This window comes from Aulonocara sp. 'chitande type north' Nkhata Bay, linkage group LG15, assembly GCF_057382095.1.
Source record: "Aulonocara sp. 'chitande type north' Nkhata Bay isolate Kocher_YH1m ecotype deep benthic linkage group LG15, A_spYH_male_GT1.1, whole genome shotgun sequence".
Lineage (NCBI taxonomy): Eukaryota > Metazoa > Chordata > Actinopteri > Cichliformes > Cichlidae > Aulonocara > Aulonocara sp. 'chitande type north' Nkhata Bay.
The window spans coordinates 23157184-23175809 of NC_141358.1; the positions used below are offsets into that span (position 1 = coordinate 23157184).

The 18626-nt window shown below is 42.6% G+C and overlaps 1 protein-coding gene and 1 non-coding gene across 6 annotated transcripts in view; one reads left to right on the forward strand and one right to left on the reverse strand.

Moving 5' to 3' along the window:
* Positions 1-18626, reverse strand: part of vash2 (vasohibin 2) — a 45334-nt gene that overhangs the window by 20853 nt on the left and 5855 nt on the right. For 4 of the 5 annotated variants that reach the window (XM_086265035.1, XM_086265032.1, XM_086265033.1 and 1 more), the window contains exons 3-5: positions 4746-4834; positions 4487-4543; positions 4107-4247 (exon numbers count right to left, since the gene is read on the reverse strand). In XM_086265035.1, the coding sequence (XP_086121161.1) occupies positions 4107-4247; positions 4487-4543; positions 4746-4834 (287 nt within the window). The remainder of the gene's footprint in view (positions 1-4106; positions 4248-4486; positions 4544-4745; positions 4835-18626) is intronic. The other variant, XM_086265036.1, reaches the window with a different exon arrangement.
* trnat-ugu (transfer RNA threonine (anticodon UGU)) lies at positions 2354-2426 on the forward strand. Its single transcript has one exon. It is a non-coding gene; the product is annotated as a tRNA-Thr (tRNA).

An 18626-nucleotide genomic window follows, 5' to 3' on the forward strand; every position in this document is an offset into this window, starting at 1 on the left:
ACAGGGTTGGCTGGACAGTCAAGTAAAGAAACCACTGAACTTCCACAGTCAGCGTGCTGCCCAAGTGACTAAACCTTGGGATGAATGCTTGGACGGTCACACATAGGTTTTATTTGTGCGCAAACATACCACCTGCATTATTCCCCTTAACAAAATAACTTAATCAATTAATAGCACAGTCAAAATAGAGTTAAATGTGTTAAGAATGTGCTTTTGCTTGTATCATATTGATCATATATTGAAATATTATTTTAGGTAGGCACACTGTTTTCAATCCACAGACTCAGATATTGATACACCTTCTTAACTGGTCCACTTGACATCCCTCTCACTTACAAAAAGGATCAGCAAACATCAGTTTATCAAAACAACACAAACCTGGTAATTTCTTTGCTACTTTTAGCAACTTTTTACATCCTTTCAGCAACAAAAGCCTATGGAGTTCACTACTTTGCAGCAAGATCGTGCCTTCCTGGCACAGAACAGAGCTCTCTCTCTGCACTGTTGATTAGATCAGTCAGAGGGCAGCTCTTTCTATCGTCCCGTTCTAGTTGTCTTTTTTTTAAAATTTGCAATCATGTAAATAGATATCAAATCACAGCACAGTCACTATCTTTGATTCTTTGAAAATATTTACTGTTTTTACTGTTTGTATTTACTGATTACCAATGAAGCTCAAGAAGCCCCCAAAAACTGATCCTGGGTATCCTGATATAACCGACTGTCACAAAATTAATCTAAACCACAATAGTTCTGACAAGAGATAATTTAAATCAGGGTTGATGATTGTCTTATCCTATTCTAATAACAAATATCATAAAAAATATTTAAACATGTTCATTAGTAAGAAGCTTTTATGAGTGTCATATTTTATTGTGATTCCTTTTCTTCATTGGCAAAAATGAAGAATGATCCACCAATGACAAGAATGCCTAGACGCCAAATGTTTATGTTTGGCATCAGCTTTAACTTCCTCTGACAGATTCCTGCGAGTGTTTCATTTTGGATCAATATTTATCCTACAGGATGAATACAAACATGAAAATCATACACCAACACACCCTGCTGTTTCTTGCTAATGAATGCTTCATTAGACAGGCGTACTTCCTGTGCCAGAGGACATGTGACACTGCTAGCAGTAGCTCCCTGACTGAGACTGCGACTAAAAGAGCACCTATCACTACCTCACACTACTCATCCATCTGTCAATTCTAAAGCAAAAATTAAAACAAACCTCTGTGGATTAGTTTCTCTGCCCCACAGGGATGCTCTAATGCAACAGAAATCCATACTTGTTCTGTTTCTGAAAAGCAGAGGTAACTGAAAAAGCTTAATAATAAATATAAATTCGTTGCAGCAACAATGTTCTGGTTAACTCTCTCACTGTTCCTCTTACCTTTTGCATCCTTTTCCTCTCCAATCCTCTACCCTCCCTTCCTCAAGTTTCTATGTCAGTGCAAAGATTAAAGATAATATTTTAGAAGCATAAAATTCCCTTTACATATATTTTTTCCTTTAATCAAGGATATACTAGGATACTTCCAGCTTTGTGGTCTTTCCTTATTTTAAAACAGTAAAACCTTATATATATATATATATATTACATGCTTCATGCTGTTTATATATATTGTATAATGGCAGATTTTGCTGGATTATTTTGATATTTATAAACAACTAAGTTTTACACTAGGATTCAAGTGGAGGCTGCTTTGTGCTCTAGCCTTACTCTGCAAAGCACCAGTCAGTGATGGCTAATACAATGGGACATGTCACACACACACACACACACACACACACACACACATGCATGCACACACACAGAGCTGGTTGGACCCAAGATAAACCCTGCGTATCCTGGAGAGATTTCAGATCACTGATAACGTGGAAGAACAGAGAACCAGAAGCAGACTAAACCCAGACAGACAGCCCCCACCATTACAGACTACAACAGTGGCTACTCATCCCTTTTTCTTGCCTACGTTTCTATCTTGGCTTTCCACTACTTCTCACAGCGTGACTCTTTCTCACAAATGAAGTGTTTTGATTGAGTTACCAGGTAGGTTAACGTTGCAGGTAAATGTGTGTGAATGACACTGGGTCATTCTTGTTTCACAATGATCCATACAGATTTTTATGTCTTTTAAGTCACTGTATTTTATGTGTGATAATATTATTTAGGACATTATTTAATACTGATGATCCATTGCGTTAAGACATTTCAAAATCAACTGGTTAGGTTGGTTATGCATTAGCATAACAATAGCTGGAATCCAAGGAAGGCGTGTCTATTAATTGGTGTGGCGGCCTTGGTTGACATTCAAATTACACGTAAACCACTGCAGTCAACAGGTGAGGCCTCATAGCTCAGTGGTTAGAGCACTGGTCTTGTAAACCAGGGGTCGTGAGTTCAATTCTCGCTGGGGCCTGAGAACTTTTCTTTTCCCCCCGCTTAAATTATATTTATCAGTCCTGACCTCATAACACAACCAAAGGTGAAACCACACAATTACTGTCTCTTATAGCTCTGAATGTCACTGTGGGGTTCTTTAAAGGGCATGCAGCAAATGGAAAAACAAAACAAACAAAAAAAACTAAAACTGCCACTGTCTTATAAATTCTCCTGTCCTATGGTGACCCCCCGCCCCCCAGAGCTCCTACCGTCCCCCCCAGCTCACTCTCTCCCTAAAGCCAGTCTCAATTAAAGTCACTGTCAGCTGTCACCCTTACAGCCCTTGAGGAAAGCAAATATGAAACTAGCACATGCGAAACTGGACCAACAGTTCACAGACGGGGAGGGAAATCTCTCATCTGGTGACACTCAAAAGTCCTAGTTTCCTGACCTGCTGCTTGTATTTGAAAAGTATTTGGTTGCACTGAAACAATTTTAATATATTTTGTTTTGCAAACTAAGCCATTATTTCACAGGTGTGCAAATCCAATCAATCAAATGAATGTTGCAATGCAATGTGGTAGGCTTTATAAAGTGTGGACCGAAATTCAAAAAGAATTCAACTTCTGAAAAATCATCCATCCCTTTTTGCTCTGCTTATCTAATTCAGGGTAAGGGATGAAGCATATCCAAGCTCTGTTGGGGCAACAGGTGGGGTATACACTGGAAAGGCCATACAGAAAGGCCCCAGACTGGATTTAAACACAGGACCATCCAAACCGCCACTGTTCAACATCTGCTGATAGATCAAATAATACTTTGTATCTTTCAGTTTAATGGTTAAAGCTGGTAATATATTTTTTCAATATGGAAAAATGTTACTTTTGACATGTTACTTTGGTCTGATAAACATAATCAATGAAACAAAACAGAAGCAGCACATTTGCTACAACAGTCATTTTAAACAATAACTCTAAATCAAGGATGGTTTAACAGCTGAATGAGGCTGAATTACACTGTTGGGGTCAGCGCCTTAGTGAATTTACCATTTAAAAATAAAATCACTTTATAACATTTTCTTCAAAATGACACACATACTCAGTACAAGTGTATTTCTGTGAAGATAGCCATTTGGGTGTCAACTGGCCTTTGGAACCAAGTAGCCACTAGAGTAACTGCAGTTTTTAAGCACCTCTGCATGGCTTTATTTGGAGTTTAGTGCATGGAAAAGCATTACAGTTCAGCATATCAAAAACAACAACAACAACAAAACAACTGGCAAATCACTTGTGGTAAATAGTCAAAACAAACATTTCCTTTTAGAACAATGATGAAGAACGAGTTCAGATTCTAATTTTGCCATAAGCAAACATGTTTTCAAGGAATTGAAAAAACACTTTCTCAAATCGCAATAGAGAAGGAGTTGCAAAAATAAAGCACTGCTGCTTTCAAATTTAAGCTCTGCTGGATGATAATAAGCTGGTGAGTATTGGGGGGGGGGGGGGGGGGGGGGTGTCGGTTAAACTTTGAAGTGGGCTTGTTGCCAAGCAACACGGCAAGCGCTGGAAAGAGTGGCAATGGTGGGGAGCATTAGGATATTACAGCAGCATGTCTTATTGATTTCACCCACAAATAACAAAATGACCTTTTGGCCCTCTGCTTAGTGTGTGTGCGTGTGTGTGCGTGTGTGTGTGTGTGTATATACAGGAAAGGATACATTCCCAAGATGACGGCCTCGAGGCATTTGATTGGTAAAGACTCCCTGATCATCTCTCTTGCTGTCTCCATTAATCTGAATGGGGAGGAAGATGATGAGACGAGGAAGAGGAAGGAAAGGGAAGGGTTGGAAGCAATACACCTTGCACAGAGACAGCATTGAATTAGACACATGATTTAGGCACTGTGGTAATGTTACATCCCAAAGTCATAATCAAGTAACTCAAGCAACTTAGCTGTTGCTTCCTATTCAAGCCAGCTTTTCATCCAATCAGTAAAGATGATGACAAAAGGGTGATAACAGGACAGTTCTGTTTATATTACTGTGATTGAGTCACAGTGTACAGTTACATGTACTTGCCAAAGCTGCAGTTCACTTACCCACACAGTGGACGGCTCTTCTTGATTTCAAAGAACTGAGTTCCTGTGTGGTTATATCTGATGGAAATGTCAGGGACAACAGCGACTTTACAACACTTCAGTCCTGTGGCTCAACTCCTATTGACATAAGTGATTATGGTGTTTTGATCACTTAAAGTCTATAAGAGCATCCAATGATGTGAGGCACAAGCAGGACTAGCTTCACCTGACAGATAAAAGCTTATACTGTCCTCCCTGTCGTGCTTGTGATAAAGGATACTGCAGAGCCTTCATGAAGTTTTGGACGGCCAACAGCCAGTCTGGGACAGACATGGATGGCTTGAAAGTTGGAATTGAGGGAATTGGATGCTGGAAAGAGAAAAAGAGAGAGCATTAGAGATATTTTTTCCACATCATTTTCAGTAAGTCGACATATGGTAACACTCAGAGCCCCCAAACCACCTTCCGCCATCTTTAAAAAAACCCTGCATTCCTAATGTGCTGTGACTCATTGCATCTCATATAGCTGACACACACCGCTGTTCCTTAAACCAGTCTTCTTTATTTTTAAACAACAAACACCTCATTAGAAACTCACCTCTCTTTATACTCGAGTGCAGTGCATGTCTGACACACACATGAGCAAGTCTCTAACTCAAGATATTAGGGTCATGTTCTCTGCACCACCTCTACGCCCACAGATACCCACATGGTGAACAGCAACATGTGGTGAAAATGAACTCCCACTGCTGCTTTGGCAGCTGTTTCACCTCAACAAGAACCACTACAAAGAGGAAACAGCGGCTGCAAGTGTGGATACATGAACGGACGCGACCACACCAAGAGAGGGTGAGTCAGGCTGAAATACAGACTGAAGCTTCCTCATACACAGGCAGCCTGCGTGATGTACACATGTGTGTGTGTGTGTGTGCAGGAAGGGTGAACCATAGCACAAGGCCTATCATTTCCTGTGGGTTTTGCTCCATTCTTTATTGACAGCATAAAAAGGGAAGTGAGAAGGAGGACAACAGAACAACATGGTGACACAGCTCTGCATGCTACAGTGTTTTTGGTCGCTTGTCTTTCGTTTCCATAAAGAAAGATTTAAAAAGAAGGAAGTCAGAAAGGTTTGTTTTACAGTCCCACAGGAGGTATTTCACCTACACGCTTCAGTTGTTGGCCTCGTTCATGTATGATAAACAGACACATTTCTAATTTAATCACTAATGCTGTCACAACAAACAGAGTCACACTGTAACCCAAAACATATTTATAAAATTGCAGCATTATATGTTTTTTTTGAGCCCAAACTTAAAATGATAGAAATGCTAATTTCATTTCTATGTGCAGCCAGCTTCTTGGTAGAAGGCTAAGCTATATGACACAACTAAATTGAAATGATCAAAGGTGATTAACTTCGGACTGGTTCAAGGGTTTATGTGATATGTTATGTGGAACATGCAGTTAAAATTCACATACACACTTTAGTGTATTTATGTTTGGGCCAGTGTAGCCTCAGTGAAACTGAGCTGATGCTATCCTACATCTGACCGTTTCATCTAGGTCCCTTGGTTTGTCCATAATCTACGATGGTTTGACAATTTTGACAGTTAGCCTGATCCCACTCAGTACAGTACTGCTACAGTATACAGGCTACACACACATATGTTTAAACTAATATCTGACAAGGCTCAATTGAAATTGAAATCTATTAAATCTAGCTTAAATGGTTGCCAATTAACTTGTGTTTCCATAGAGACAAAAAAGTCAAATCGACTTTAAAGCAGACGCCAAGCCAGCCAGGCAACCTGTCAGACAGTAAGTCACAGAGCAAATAAAATAATCAGCCAACTGGCCACTCGTACAGTTATTAGGCAAGTCAAAAGTCATTCAGCCCATAAATCAGTCTGCCAGCTGGCCCAAACCAGTAAATAGCAGGTTTTACTACCACATAATCTCTCATGTAGTGAAATCCTCACTAAGGCGTTATGGAGTGGCTACAGCAGCTGACACACACACAAACACGTGCGCGCGCACAAACACACTAAAGCGGCTTTCGTCTGGGTCAGGGAGTGAGATGAGTGCTGATCTCTCCGTTATCATCCTCCCCTCTCTCCTTTCCGCTACAGTAAAAGGATGATGGTGACTTGCACAGCTTAATGTTCTTGTGAAGCGTGCGTTAAGCAATCACATTGGACATATATGTACAATATGCAGCACACTCTTATTAACTATAATATACTGTAGACAGCAACACAGTGTCAGGATGCAGTAGCCTTCCCCCTGTCTATTAAGAGTTCAGCTTGGAGAGCATCAGTTCAGAGCCACAGTTAACACTGATAATTAATCTGTCACTGGTTCCTTTCCTGTTTTCCTCTCTCCTCTGTAATCTTGTCCCTTTTCCTCTTTCTTCTCCAACCATCCTTTTGTTATGTTTTTATAGTCATCTCTACTCTACTCTACTCTACTCTTCTTTTGCCCTTTCTTTCCCATTATATTCGTATCTATCATCTTTTTCCCCCCTTTCTGTAACGCCCCTCGTTTTTCTCCCTCTTCTCATATGTCATTTTGTCCTCCTTCTGTATCTTCACCAACATGTTTTTTCTCCACCTCTACAGTCCAGAGCCAGCTTTACATCCACCAGGTCTAAACATCATCTGTATCCGTCTCCCCTCTGCTGGGTCTCAAGGACTAACATATCCCATCCAGCAGCACAGACAAAATACAAAGCGACTGGGACACAGAGGAGACAGTATGACTGTCCTGGTTTTTGAATTTTAAATTGTTTGATGGAAATGGGGGATGAGCAGTAAAAGGCAGTATAAGAAAGAAAAGGAGGTGGAAAATAGTAAGAGAACTGCAGAATAATTGCCAAGAGTCAAATTAATTTTATAACTAGTTTTAAGAACAGGCTCAGCTGTTGTTAACAAATTATTAAAGCTGAGCAAGACATGTAAATTTATTTACAATTCCATGCCTTATCTATCCAAGCTTTTTGGGAGTATAAATAAACAGATGAGTGTTTTTGTCTTTAATGTATGCTGGGTAATACTAAGGTGACAGATACTACAGATAGCTGTGTCCTCTACAACCTTTAAAGCACTTTTGCTCTGTGTGATGAAATATTCAAAACAAATAAGCAGGACAGAAAGAGGGAGAGAGACCGATCAAATTTCCTGTTGTCAAGTTATCTTTAGAGCGGGACATCCCAAGGAATGCCTTTTTCTCTGAGCGTGTGTGCAAAAAAGACAGCTGAGACACCAATGATTAATCCTCAGCATAAGACTTCCTTTTTTCATTTGTATGAAAAGTAATGACAGCATTCCCTGAAGGCTTCCACTAGTTCACTGCAGACAGCAGTACTTAACTGTGGCTTGTATCTGCTGCAAGACTATGATAAGCACACACACACACACACACACACACACACACACACACGCACGCACACACACACACAGTTTCAGTTTATGGTCATATTAATTAAATTTTAAAATAAAAGCAACTTTGCTATCTGTGATTCAAATCTGATGCACACACACAGTCACCGAATGTATATATTATATATAATGTTCTCCCCCCCCTCCCTTTTGCACAAGTCAGGCTACATTTCACTGTGTGTTATACCTGTATAACTATGCATGTGATGAATAAAGAACCTTGAACCTTCTTGAAGATTACTGCTGCTGTCTGTAATTCTTTGCCTCAGAGCACATCTGTCTGCAGTAATCCTTGTTGGCAGGCGTCCATATGTATCAACGTCCGAGCCAAAACATTTCTACTTGAATTACACACATAGGGATGTCTGTAATTCAGCAGCACTGTTTTACTCTGGACCCTGATATATATTAGGGCTGCCACGATTAGTCGACTAGTCACGATTACGTCGACTATCAAAATCGTCGACGACCAATTTAATAGTTGACGCGTCGTTTGAAGCTTTGTAATATCCCAAAAGACGCAGGAATAAGTAGTAGGATTTAAGAGTGTAATAACGGACTGAAACAGAAGATGGCAGCACTGCATGTACAAGGATGCCAACCGTTAAACCCTGAAGAAGAAGAAGACATCTCATATTTTCAAAAGCGCTCTGACGTTTTCGGAGACGTCTGTTACCCACCAGCTCGATACCTAGCCCAGGTTCAAGGCTCACTAGAGCCCGTGAGAACACCGGACTCCCGGCACATCATTTTCAAACCCACCGCTGTCTTTCGCTACTCAGGTTAAACATGATATACAAGTCACTAAGATAACTTAAAATGTTATTGTTTGGCTTTTTTCGGTATTTTATTTGTTCCTGAGTAAATCAGTTTGGCTGCGATTCAAGTTATAGTTTTTACACAGCTGAGTAAACGTCAAGCAGACAACTGACTATCAGAAGTGTGAGATGCTCGAGAATATACTCCGGGGTCCCGTTATATTTTAGATAGCAAGGAGCAGACGGCTGAGTTTATTAAACTTCACCGAAACAATCTGTAAATTTCATTAAAAATTAAACAATCATCTTGTCTTTATTTTTAGTTAGCACATACCTAAAACACTTAAAAGCTGTAAGCTAATGATAGTTATATAAGAGCAGATGCATGCTGGTGCAATAAGCTGTAGGTTTTACGCTCAATGGATGCATGATCTGATTAGTCGACTAATCGCAAAAATAATTGGTGACTAGTCGACTATCAAAATAATCGTTTGTGGCAGCCCTAATATATATAACAGGTCATATTCGCTAAACTATCCCACAAAAATAATATCATTTTGGGAATCTGTCAGCTGCAGATTTTTTTCCTGCTTTCTTGTTGTTATGTCACTTGTTATGTCACTCAGGTCATTCTGCTGGGGCAATGCTAAAAGGTTATAGTTGTACTGTGATCTGTTAAGGCCAACCAAAATAAATAAATCCTATTGTCATTGAAGAGAAACATTTACCCTTAAAAGAATTCCTCCCTGAAAAAAAACTGAAAAACGTGATGACCAACACTTTGCCAGATGTAGAAAAGTAAAGCAAAAAAGCCATTACACTATGGCTTTTTAATATTTTACATTGGGTTGAGCAGGTCACTGCAGGGGCCATGGTTTTGCATTTCATTGCCCTGTTTTCTCTCTCTGACTTCCCATTTACTCTACTGTCCTGTCAAAAACTGTCCCCTGTCCCTTTCTTTTCACCACTGCTACAAAATCTCCAGGCATCAGAAGATATAACCCCTGCAGACTTCCTGCTTGAGGCTCTGAGCTGCATGAAGTAGACATGTGATTTTGAGTTTGGTTTTAGCCCGGACAACGTTGGCTATACCCAGGAGCTCTTGCATCTCGCCAAAACAACTGGCTCTCCTCCACTGGTGATGTAAACAGATCAGATGAGCGGTATCATTGAGAGTGGAAGGGGATTGGCCTACGTAAGAGGAAGACTGCAGAGCTGTAAGGTTTTTAGGTTGGGTGGTGCAACAGATGAAAAGTCCAAGATAAGCTCATCCTTGGTCCATAAGTCTTGCTTGAGCTTCATCACGTTTTTTTTGGAAACTTAAGTAAGCAAGCCATGATGATGATGCTAAACATATGTTCGCAGTGACAAAGGTTAAAAACAACCTGATATCTGTCTGTGGAGCAACACCTTAACTCAGCTTTCTGTATTCTATCTTTCTACAGCTGTTTCTTAGATTTATAGTGCACATATTATTTATTAATGCACTTTGCTCTACTATCTACTCTCTTAATCGTACCTTTTACTCTTCTTTAACTTAACCCAATTTTTCTTTTCTTTTTTAAAAATCTGTTGCATACATAAGTTGTTTTTCTGGCAGTATAAGACCCTCACTATGTACCTGGAGGACTTTTACTTAATGTTGTTTATTGTAGATTGTATTTTATTCTTTATCCTGCTGCTGTAACACAACAATTTCCCTTGTGGGATCAGTAAAGTAAAGATTAACCCATCTCTCTAAACAGATTAAAATCTATAGTGCAGTATTTATTAAAGTCAGTCAAGTGTATAAGAGTAAGGACCAAAATCCAGTCCATAAAGCACAAATTAAAGCTAGGAGAAAGGCAGTCAAAGTCTCGTGATTTAAAATAGTGAGCAGGAACCAGAAGAATCGAAATCCAAATAAAAATCAACATGTCTGCACTTTTGAAACAATGGCTGGTTGTCTCTTAGGAACCAAATTTCACCTGATTTTAGACTCTAATCAGAAGTAAATTGGTTAGTGTGATTTAGTGAATGGTTGCAAATAAGCTGTATTCAATCTGTTGTAATAGCCTGAGAAGATTAATTGCCATCGTTCAGCCAAGTGTACATGTAAAGACTGGGACTTTTTAGAGGCCACGGCTACCCGACCAGATTTAGCCCAGAAAACCAGGTCCATGGATATTGGGTGCTTCGGGGAAAGAGAGTGCAAAGGAAATGAAAAACAAATGTATCCTTCCCCTCGACTGACAGCATCTGTACAGTTAGATTTAGCTCATGTTCCACTGACCAGTAACCAAGCCTCAGATGTAGCACAACAGAACACACAGCAGGACATGAAAACCGACTCATGCTTCAACCTGTCACGCTGTGCTTTTAGGGCTTACCGAAATGTTTCAGATAAAATTAGTGAAAATTTAAAACCCTCAGGAAAAATTGCAAAGTGAGCACTGGCTGTAATTATGGTGTAGTTTACAAGGCTTGCAACTTTTGGAGACACTATATCCTGAATCAAATCATTTCTTTCAAGCTTTGGTTGTAAAACAGATCTTTGCTCTGTAGAGTTCTCGCTTGTTTTGTTTCCCCATCAAAAACCCTTCAGGCAGTCCAGTTGGTATTCAGAGATTATCCACCACCCAGATTGTATTAGAGGGATTATTTGGGTGCTGTGGTATGGTGTTAGGACACAGAGAATGGTGACAAGGATTCTGGTCATAGACTGTAATACTGACCTATATTTTAAAAAGCATGTCAAGCTACCACATGTTGCACTATCTTTACAAAGTTATATCGTGGCTAATGATGTTCCTCTCACCATTTGTCTTACTGTCATACGACAAATGGTTTATAAAATGTAAATTTATATAAATTATAAATTTACATTTTATAAACAGCAGCTGTTAGAAATGTCACATTAACAGAGACTACCAAATTCAGATTACACTATATGACGATAATATGCTAATTAATAAGTTAATTAAACATTTTTGGCTTTCACTGTCGGTCCTATTAGGGAAGCAAAACCATTTTCACTCTCATGTCTTCTCCTTGTTCTCTTTCCCCACCTTAAAGCACAGTTAACCCACCTTGGTTAGTTGTGACTGTATCTGTGGTAACCACCCATTTTACACCTTATAGACACACACACACACATACACATACTAGAAGGAGTATCAGGTTACAATAATGGATTGGATTTATATAGCGCTTTTCAAGGCACCTAAAGCGCTTTACAATCCCACTATTCATTCACTCTCACATTCACACACTGATGCAGGCAAACCACAGTTGTAGCCACAGCTGCCCTGGGGCAGACCGACAGAAGCGAGGCTGCCATATCGCGCCATCGGCCCCTCTGGCCAACACCAGTAGGCGGTAGGGTAAAGTGTCTTGCCCAAGGACACAACGACCAGGACAGAGAGAGCAGGGGGATCGAAGCAGCAACCTTCCGGTAAGAGATGAGCTTCCCAATCCCCTGAGCCACGGTCGCCCCACGGGGCCAGGTTACATATCAACAAAGTTACAATGGAAACCAACTGACAACGGAGATACCTACATAAAGCACCAACACAAGACATTACAATAGACAGAGACAGGAATCGAAATCCATGGAAACAAATAACAAAAATGGTAGATGAAGTATAACTTACACAGCTGATGGTTTTTTTTTTATTATATTTGTAAATCAGATTTAAGTGGTGATTCTTAGCATTACTTAACGTCATATTAGTTCATTGGTTAACTTAGCTAGCAGAGGAACTCTGTTGGCTGTTATGAGATTGAATTGAGTTAAGCCAATTTTGCAACATAACGGTACTGATCCCTGGTTAAAGGTGACCCCCTGTGAATTTTTGCCTAAGCTCTCAATAACGCTTAGAATCACTAGTGACTTTGGTGGTCTGATCTTGACCTGCGGCGGGACAGATTCCAACTCCACCTTTGAAGTGGAATCATGTTCATGGGCTATGACACCGAGTTGACTAAGAACACAGACTATGAGTTGTAGTCCAACACAGCGGACTTTTAAACAGTTTTATTTAACAGGTTATTTGTGAGACTTGATTCATAATGTATGCAAGTCTAGATTAGACACACTGAAGAAAAAAAACATCAATTTGAAGGTTTTAAAAAGTAGACTAATTGTTTACATAAAAATGTGTTTATATTTTCTTCGTATTAATTATTGCTTCACTGAAGACTGCAAGTTGTAGTGTGTCTTACAATATGCAACGCTAAATCTGTCCAAAAGTAGATACTTCTACATATACAAGGCACAGTTTAGTGTGTTTGTGTGCACACACAACCTGATGCTGTCCTTGTATCTGGAACACAGTAAGTGAGTTTGGCATTGCTAGCCAACCAGGTCACTAATGACCACATGGCCAATTAGCAGAGCCAAACAACAACCGGATTCCCTTCACCTCTGCCTGCAAAACAACAAGCATTCATCCAAATCACTGACGGGAAACTATGAGGAAAATCTGGGCTGAGGGGCCTCAGAAGCAACAGACAAAGATAAATATGTGTTTATATATATATATATATATATAAAAAACACCGAGCACGCCCCTGCGGGCGGTTTATCCTTCAAGCTCGGGTCCTCTACCAGAGGCCTGGGAGCTTGAGGGTCCTGCGCAGTATCTTAGCTGTTCCCAGGACTGCGCTCTTCTGGACAGAGATCTCCGATGTTATTCCCGGGATCTGCTGGAGCCACTCGCCTAGCTTGGGAGTCACCGCACCTAGTGCTCCGATTACCACGGGGACCACCATTACCTTCACCCTCCACATCCTCTCGAGCTCTTCTCTGAGCCCTTGGTATTTCTCCAGCTTCTCGTGTTCCTTCTTCCTGATATTGCTGTCATTCGGAACCGCTACATCGATCACTACGGCCGTCTTCTTCTGTTTGTCTACCACCACTATGTCCGGTTGGTTAGCCACCACCATTTTGTCCGTCTGTATCTGGAAGTCCCACAGGATCTTAGCTCGGTCATTCTCCACCACCCTTGGGGGCATCTCCCATTTTGACCTCGGGACTTCCAGGTTATACTCGGCACAGATGTTCCTGTACACTATGCCGGCCACTTGGTTATGGCGTTCCATGTATGCCTTGCCTGCTAGCATCTTGCACCCTGCTGTTATGTGCTGGATTGTCTCTGGGGCATCTTTACACAGCCTGCACCTGGGGTCTTGCCTGGTGTGATAGACCCCAGCCTCTATGGATCTTGTACTCAGAGCTTGTTCTTGTGCTGCCATGATTAGTGCCTCTGTGCTGTCTTTCAGTCCAGCTTTGTCCAGCCACTGGTAGGATTTCTGGATATCAGCCACCTCCTCTATCTGCCGGTGGTACATACCGTGCAGGGGCCTGTCCTTCCATGATGGTTCCTCGTCTCCCTCCTCTTTCTTGGGTTTCTGCTGCCTGAGGTATTCACTGAGCACTCGGTCAGTTGGGGCCATCTTCCCAATGTATTCTTGGATGTTCCTTGTCTCATCCTGGACTGTGGTGCTGACACTCACCAGTCCCCGGCCCCCTTCCTTCCGCTTAGCGTACAGCCTCAGGGTGCTGGACTTGGGGTGAAACCCTCCATGCATGGTAAGGAGCTTTCTTGTCTTTATGTCAGTGGCTTCTATCTCCTCCTTTGGCCAGCCTATTACCCCAGCAGGGTACCTGATCACGGGCAGGGCGTACGTGTTGATGGCCCGGATCTTGTTCTTACCATTCAGCTGACTCCTCAGGACTTGCCTGACCCTCTGCAGGTACTTGGTGGTTGCAGCCTTTCTAGCGGCCTCTTCATGGTTCCCATTTGCCTGCGGGATCCCCAGGTACTTGTAACTGTCCTCTATGTCTGCAATGTTGCCTTCTGGTAGTTCAATCCCCTCAGTTCTGACTACCTTCCCTCTCTTTGTTACCATCCGACTACACTTCTCCAGTCCGAACGACATTCCAATGTCATTGCTGTATAGCCTGGTAGTGTGGATCAGTGAATCGATGTCTCGTTCACTCTTGGCATACAGCTTGATGTCATCCATGTACAGGAGGTGGCTGACAACTGCTCCGTTCCGTAGTCGGTATCCGTAGCCAGTCTTGTTAATGATCTCACTGAGGGGGTTCAGGCCTATGCAGAACAGCAGTGGGGACAGAGCATCTCCTTGGTAGATCCCGCACTTGATGGTGACTTGTGCTATGGGCTTGGAGTTGGCCTCTAGTGTTGTACGCCACATCCCCATTGAGTTCCTGATGAAGGCTCTTAGGGTCCCATTGATCTTGTACAATTCTAGGCATTCCAGTATCCAGCTGTGGGGCATTGAGTCATAGGCCTTCTTGTAATCAATCCAGGCAGTGCACAGGTTGGTCAGTCTGGTCTTGCAGTCTCGGCTGACTGTTCTGTCTACCAGTAGCTGGTATTCTTGCTAATTCCTTTCTGTGTCCCACTCATGTATTGACCCATGTGCCTGTTCATCTTAGCCGATATGATGCCTGACAGGAGCTTCCATGTAGTACTGAGGCAGGTTATTGGTCGGTAGTTGGAGGGGACCGGTCCCTTCTTGGGGTCCTTGGGGATCAGGACCGTCCGACCTTCGGTTAGCCATTCCGGGTGTCTCTCGTTAACTAGCAGCTGGTTCATTTGTGCTGCCAGACGCTCGTGGAGTGCAGTCAGCTTCTTTAGCCAATAGGTAAGTCGCACCTTTCTGCAACTCCGTTAGTTGGCTAACCTCCCTCCGTGCTACTTTGATCTTGCCCTCTAGCCTCCTTCTCCATGGAGGGTACTGCCCCTTGTGGCTGTTCAACTTGTAGCCAAGCATCTCACTGATCACTGCTGCCGTATTGTAGATCAGCTTGTTAGTGTCGGTAATCGTGGTTGTAGGTATTGTCCGTAGTGCTGCATTAACATCATCTAGCAGACCTTCTGAGGGTACTTCACGTAATCTTGGTAACCGGCTACGGGGTATCCAGGTTTCAAGCTTATATATATAAGGGGTGCAACGATACACAAAATTCACAGTTCGGTTCGATACTTTGGTGTCACGGTTCGATATTTTTTCAATACAAAAGAATGTTCATGCATTTTTAATTTGTCATTTATTAAAATTATACATATATATTTTAACTCAAAAGCACAGTTTTTAAATTTAACCCTAACCCTTGTGCATGTTTTTTATTTTGACAGCGAATGCGCACCTGCGGACCACTTATGTGCAGCCCTGGTTATTTAGCTCATCATATTGCAGCCACAGAAATTCTTTTGTCCATGAAACCATAAAGCTGCACTTTCTTTTTGCCTTATAGTCTGATTTGTCATAACTTCTCCGTTTTGTGGTAAGCTTTTCTTTGGCTGTCACTTCTTCACCCTGACCTGTCTTATTTGGCTCAGCAGAACTGAAATGCTTTTACACACGCACTCACATAAGCTCAGCGATTCTCTGCGCGATCAACCTCTCACATGTTTAAGCTTGCTGCGGGAGATTTCACTTGTCATGTTTGCATAGTAAGCTAACGATTAATAAGACGATGTCAGAGGAATTGGTGCACAAATTATCATCACTCACAGATCAGTGCTGTCGCTCTCTATACACAGTTCGCACGATTGCAAAGTGAAAGCAAAAAAACAAGCGCAAATTCAAACGCGACTTCAATATGTCACATATTGACAGTGGCTCACCGATGCCAATGACATAATTACCCAGCTACATTTCTGAAAGAATGCAAAAGCATTGACATATATTTTTCCTACAATAGCCCGACGGGCAGGGAAGAGATAGATTTTGGTAGCCCGACTGAAAAAATCTCTAGCCCCGGGACGTCGGGCTAGCGATACTGCGAGCCCTGTATCTGATTGAGGAATCACTCATCTTTGGAAAAGAGAGTTTATTACAGAGAAATGTCTCTTTCCAAAATAAAAGCTATACTAGCCGCTTCTTCTGGGCTATATTCTCAGCAGCATATTAAACATATAAAGAGAATCATGTGCTAACAGCTGTCTAAATGACTCAGCTAAAGTTAGTAGCAAGCTTGCTTTTTTTTGTCTGCTTCCACTTGTCTTTGCACTAGGATGATGTCGGCGTAAATGTGCAGTCATATTCGTTGTGTTCCCACTAGTGCTTTCAGGTTAATCTCGTTGAAATGACCTTAACGCCACAACACGGCAAATCTCCGTTAACGAGCTACCGCCGATCGCTCCGTGCATGGGGCTAGACGGCCAACACGTTAACGAGCTAACTGCGCTAACACACTAGTTCACACCAATGTAATTGAGCATTGCATGGCACATCCAACATACTGTTTTACTTTAGTCCATGACTCGCTTACCTTCAGGGTCATAAGTCACATGAAAACCAAAATAATTCCAAACGCCAGATCTGAATGAGGTTCAATTTGCCTGTTGCAAGGAGAGCTTAACTTCTGTCTCGCTAGCTTGCCCTGCGCTCTTCCTTCTGACAATGCTGTCTGTGTTGAACGCTCAGTGGATCTGCGCTGGACAGTGCAGCCTAGGCGGATCGTCAGAAGGAAAATTGATAAAATAAATTACAAATGTTGTATTGTTCGATACATATGCGTACCGAACCGAAAGCACTGTATCGAACGGTTCAATATCGATACGAATATCGTTGCACCCCTAATATATATATATATATATATATATATAAACACCCAGCACGCCCCTGCGGGCGGTTTATCCTTCAAGCTCGGGTCCTCTACCAGAGGCCTGGGAGCTTGAGGGTCCTGCGCAGTATCTTAGCTGTTCCCAGGACTGCGCTCTTCTGGACAGAGATCTCCGATGTTTTTCCCGGGATCTGCTGGAGCCACTCGCCTAGCTTGGGAGTCACCGCACCTAGTGCTCCGATTACCACGGGGACCACCGTTACCTTCACCCTCCACATCCTCTCGAGCTCTTCTCTGAGCCCTTGGTATTTCTCCAGCTTCTCGTGTTCCTTCTTCCTGATATTGCTGTCATTGGGAACCGCTACATCGATCACTACGGCTGTCTTCTTCTGTTTGTCTACCACCACTATGTCCGGTTGGTTAGCCACCACCATTTTGTCCGTCTGTATCTGGAAGTCCCACAGGATCTTAACTCGGTCATTCTCCACCACCCTTGGGGGCATCTCCCATTTTGACCTCGGGACTTCTAGGTTATACTCGGCACAGATGTTCCTGTACACTATGCCGGCCACTTGGTTATGGCGTTCCATGTATGCCTTGCCTGCTAGCATCTTGCACCCTGCTGTTATGTGCTGGATAGTCTCTGGGGCATCTTTACACAGCCTGCACCTGGGGTCTTGCCTGGTGTGATAGACCCCAGCCTCTATGGATCTTGTACTCAGAGCTTGTTCTTGTGCTGCCATGATTAGTGCCTCTGTGCTGTCTTTCAGTCCAGCTTTGTCCAGCCACTGGTAGGATTTCTGGATATCAGCCACCTCCTCTATCTGCCGGTGGTACATACCGTGCAGGGGCCTGTCCTTCCATGATGGTTCCTCGTCTCCCTCCTCTTTCTTGGGTTTCTGCTGCCTGAGGTATTCACTGAGCACTCGGTCAGTTGGGGCCATCTTCCCAATGTATTCTTGGATGTTCCTTGTCTCATCCTGGACTGTGGTGCTGACACTCACCAGTCCCCGGCCCCCTTCCTTCCGCTTAGCGTACAGCCTCAGGGTGCTGGACTTGGGGTGAAACCCTCCATGCATGGTCAGGAGCTTTCTTGTCTTTATGTCAGTGGCTTCTATCTCCTCCTTTGGCCAGCTTATTACCCCAGCAGGGTACCTGATCACGGGCAGGGCGTATGTGTTGATGGCCCGGATCTTGTTCTTACCATTCAGCTGACTCCTCAGGACTTGCCTGACCCTCTGCAGGTACTTGGTGGTTGCAGCCTTTCTAGCGGCCTCTTCATGGTTCCCATTTGCCTGCGGGATCCCCAGGTACTTGTAACTGTCCTCTATGTCTGCAATGTTGCCTTCTGGTAGTTCAATCCCCTCAGTTCTGACTACCTTCCC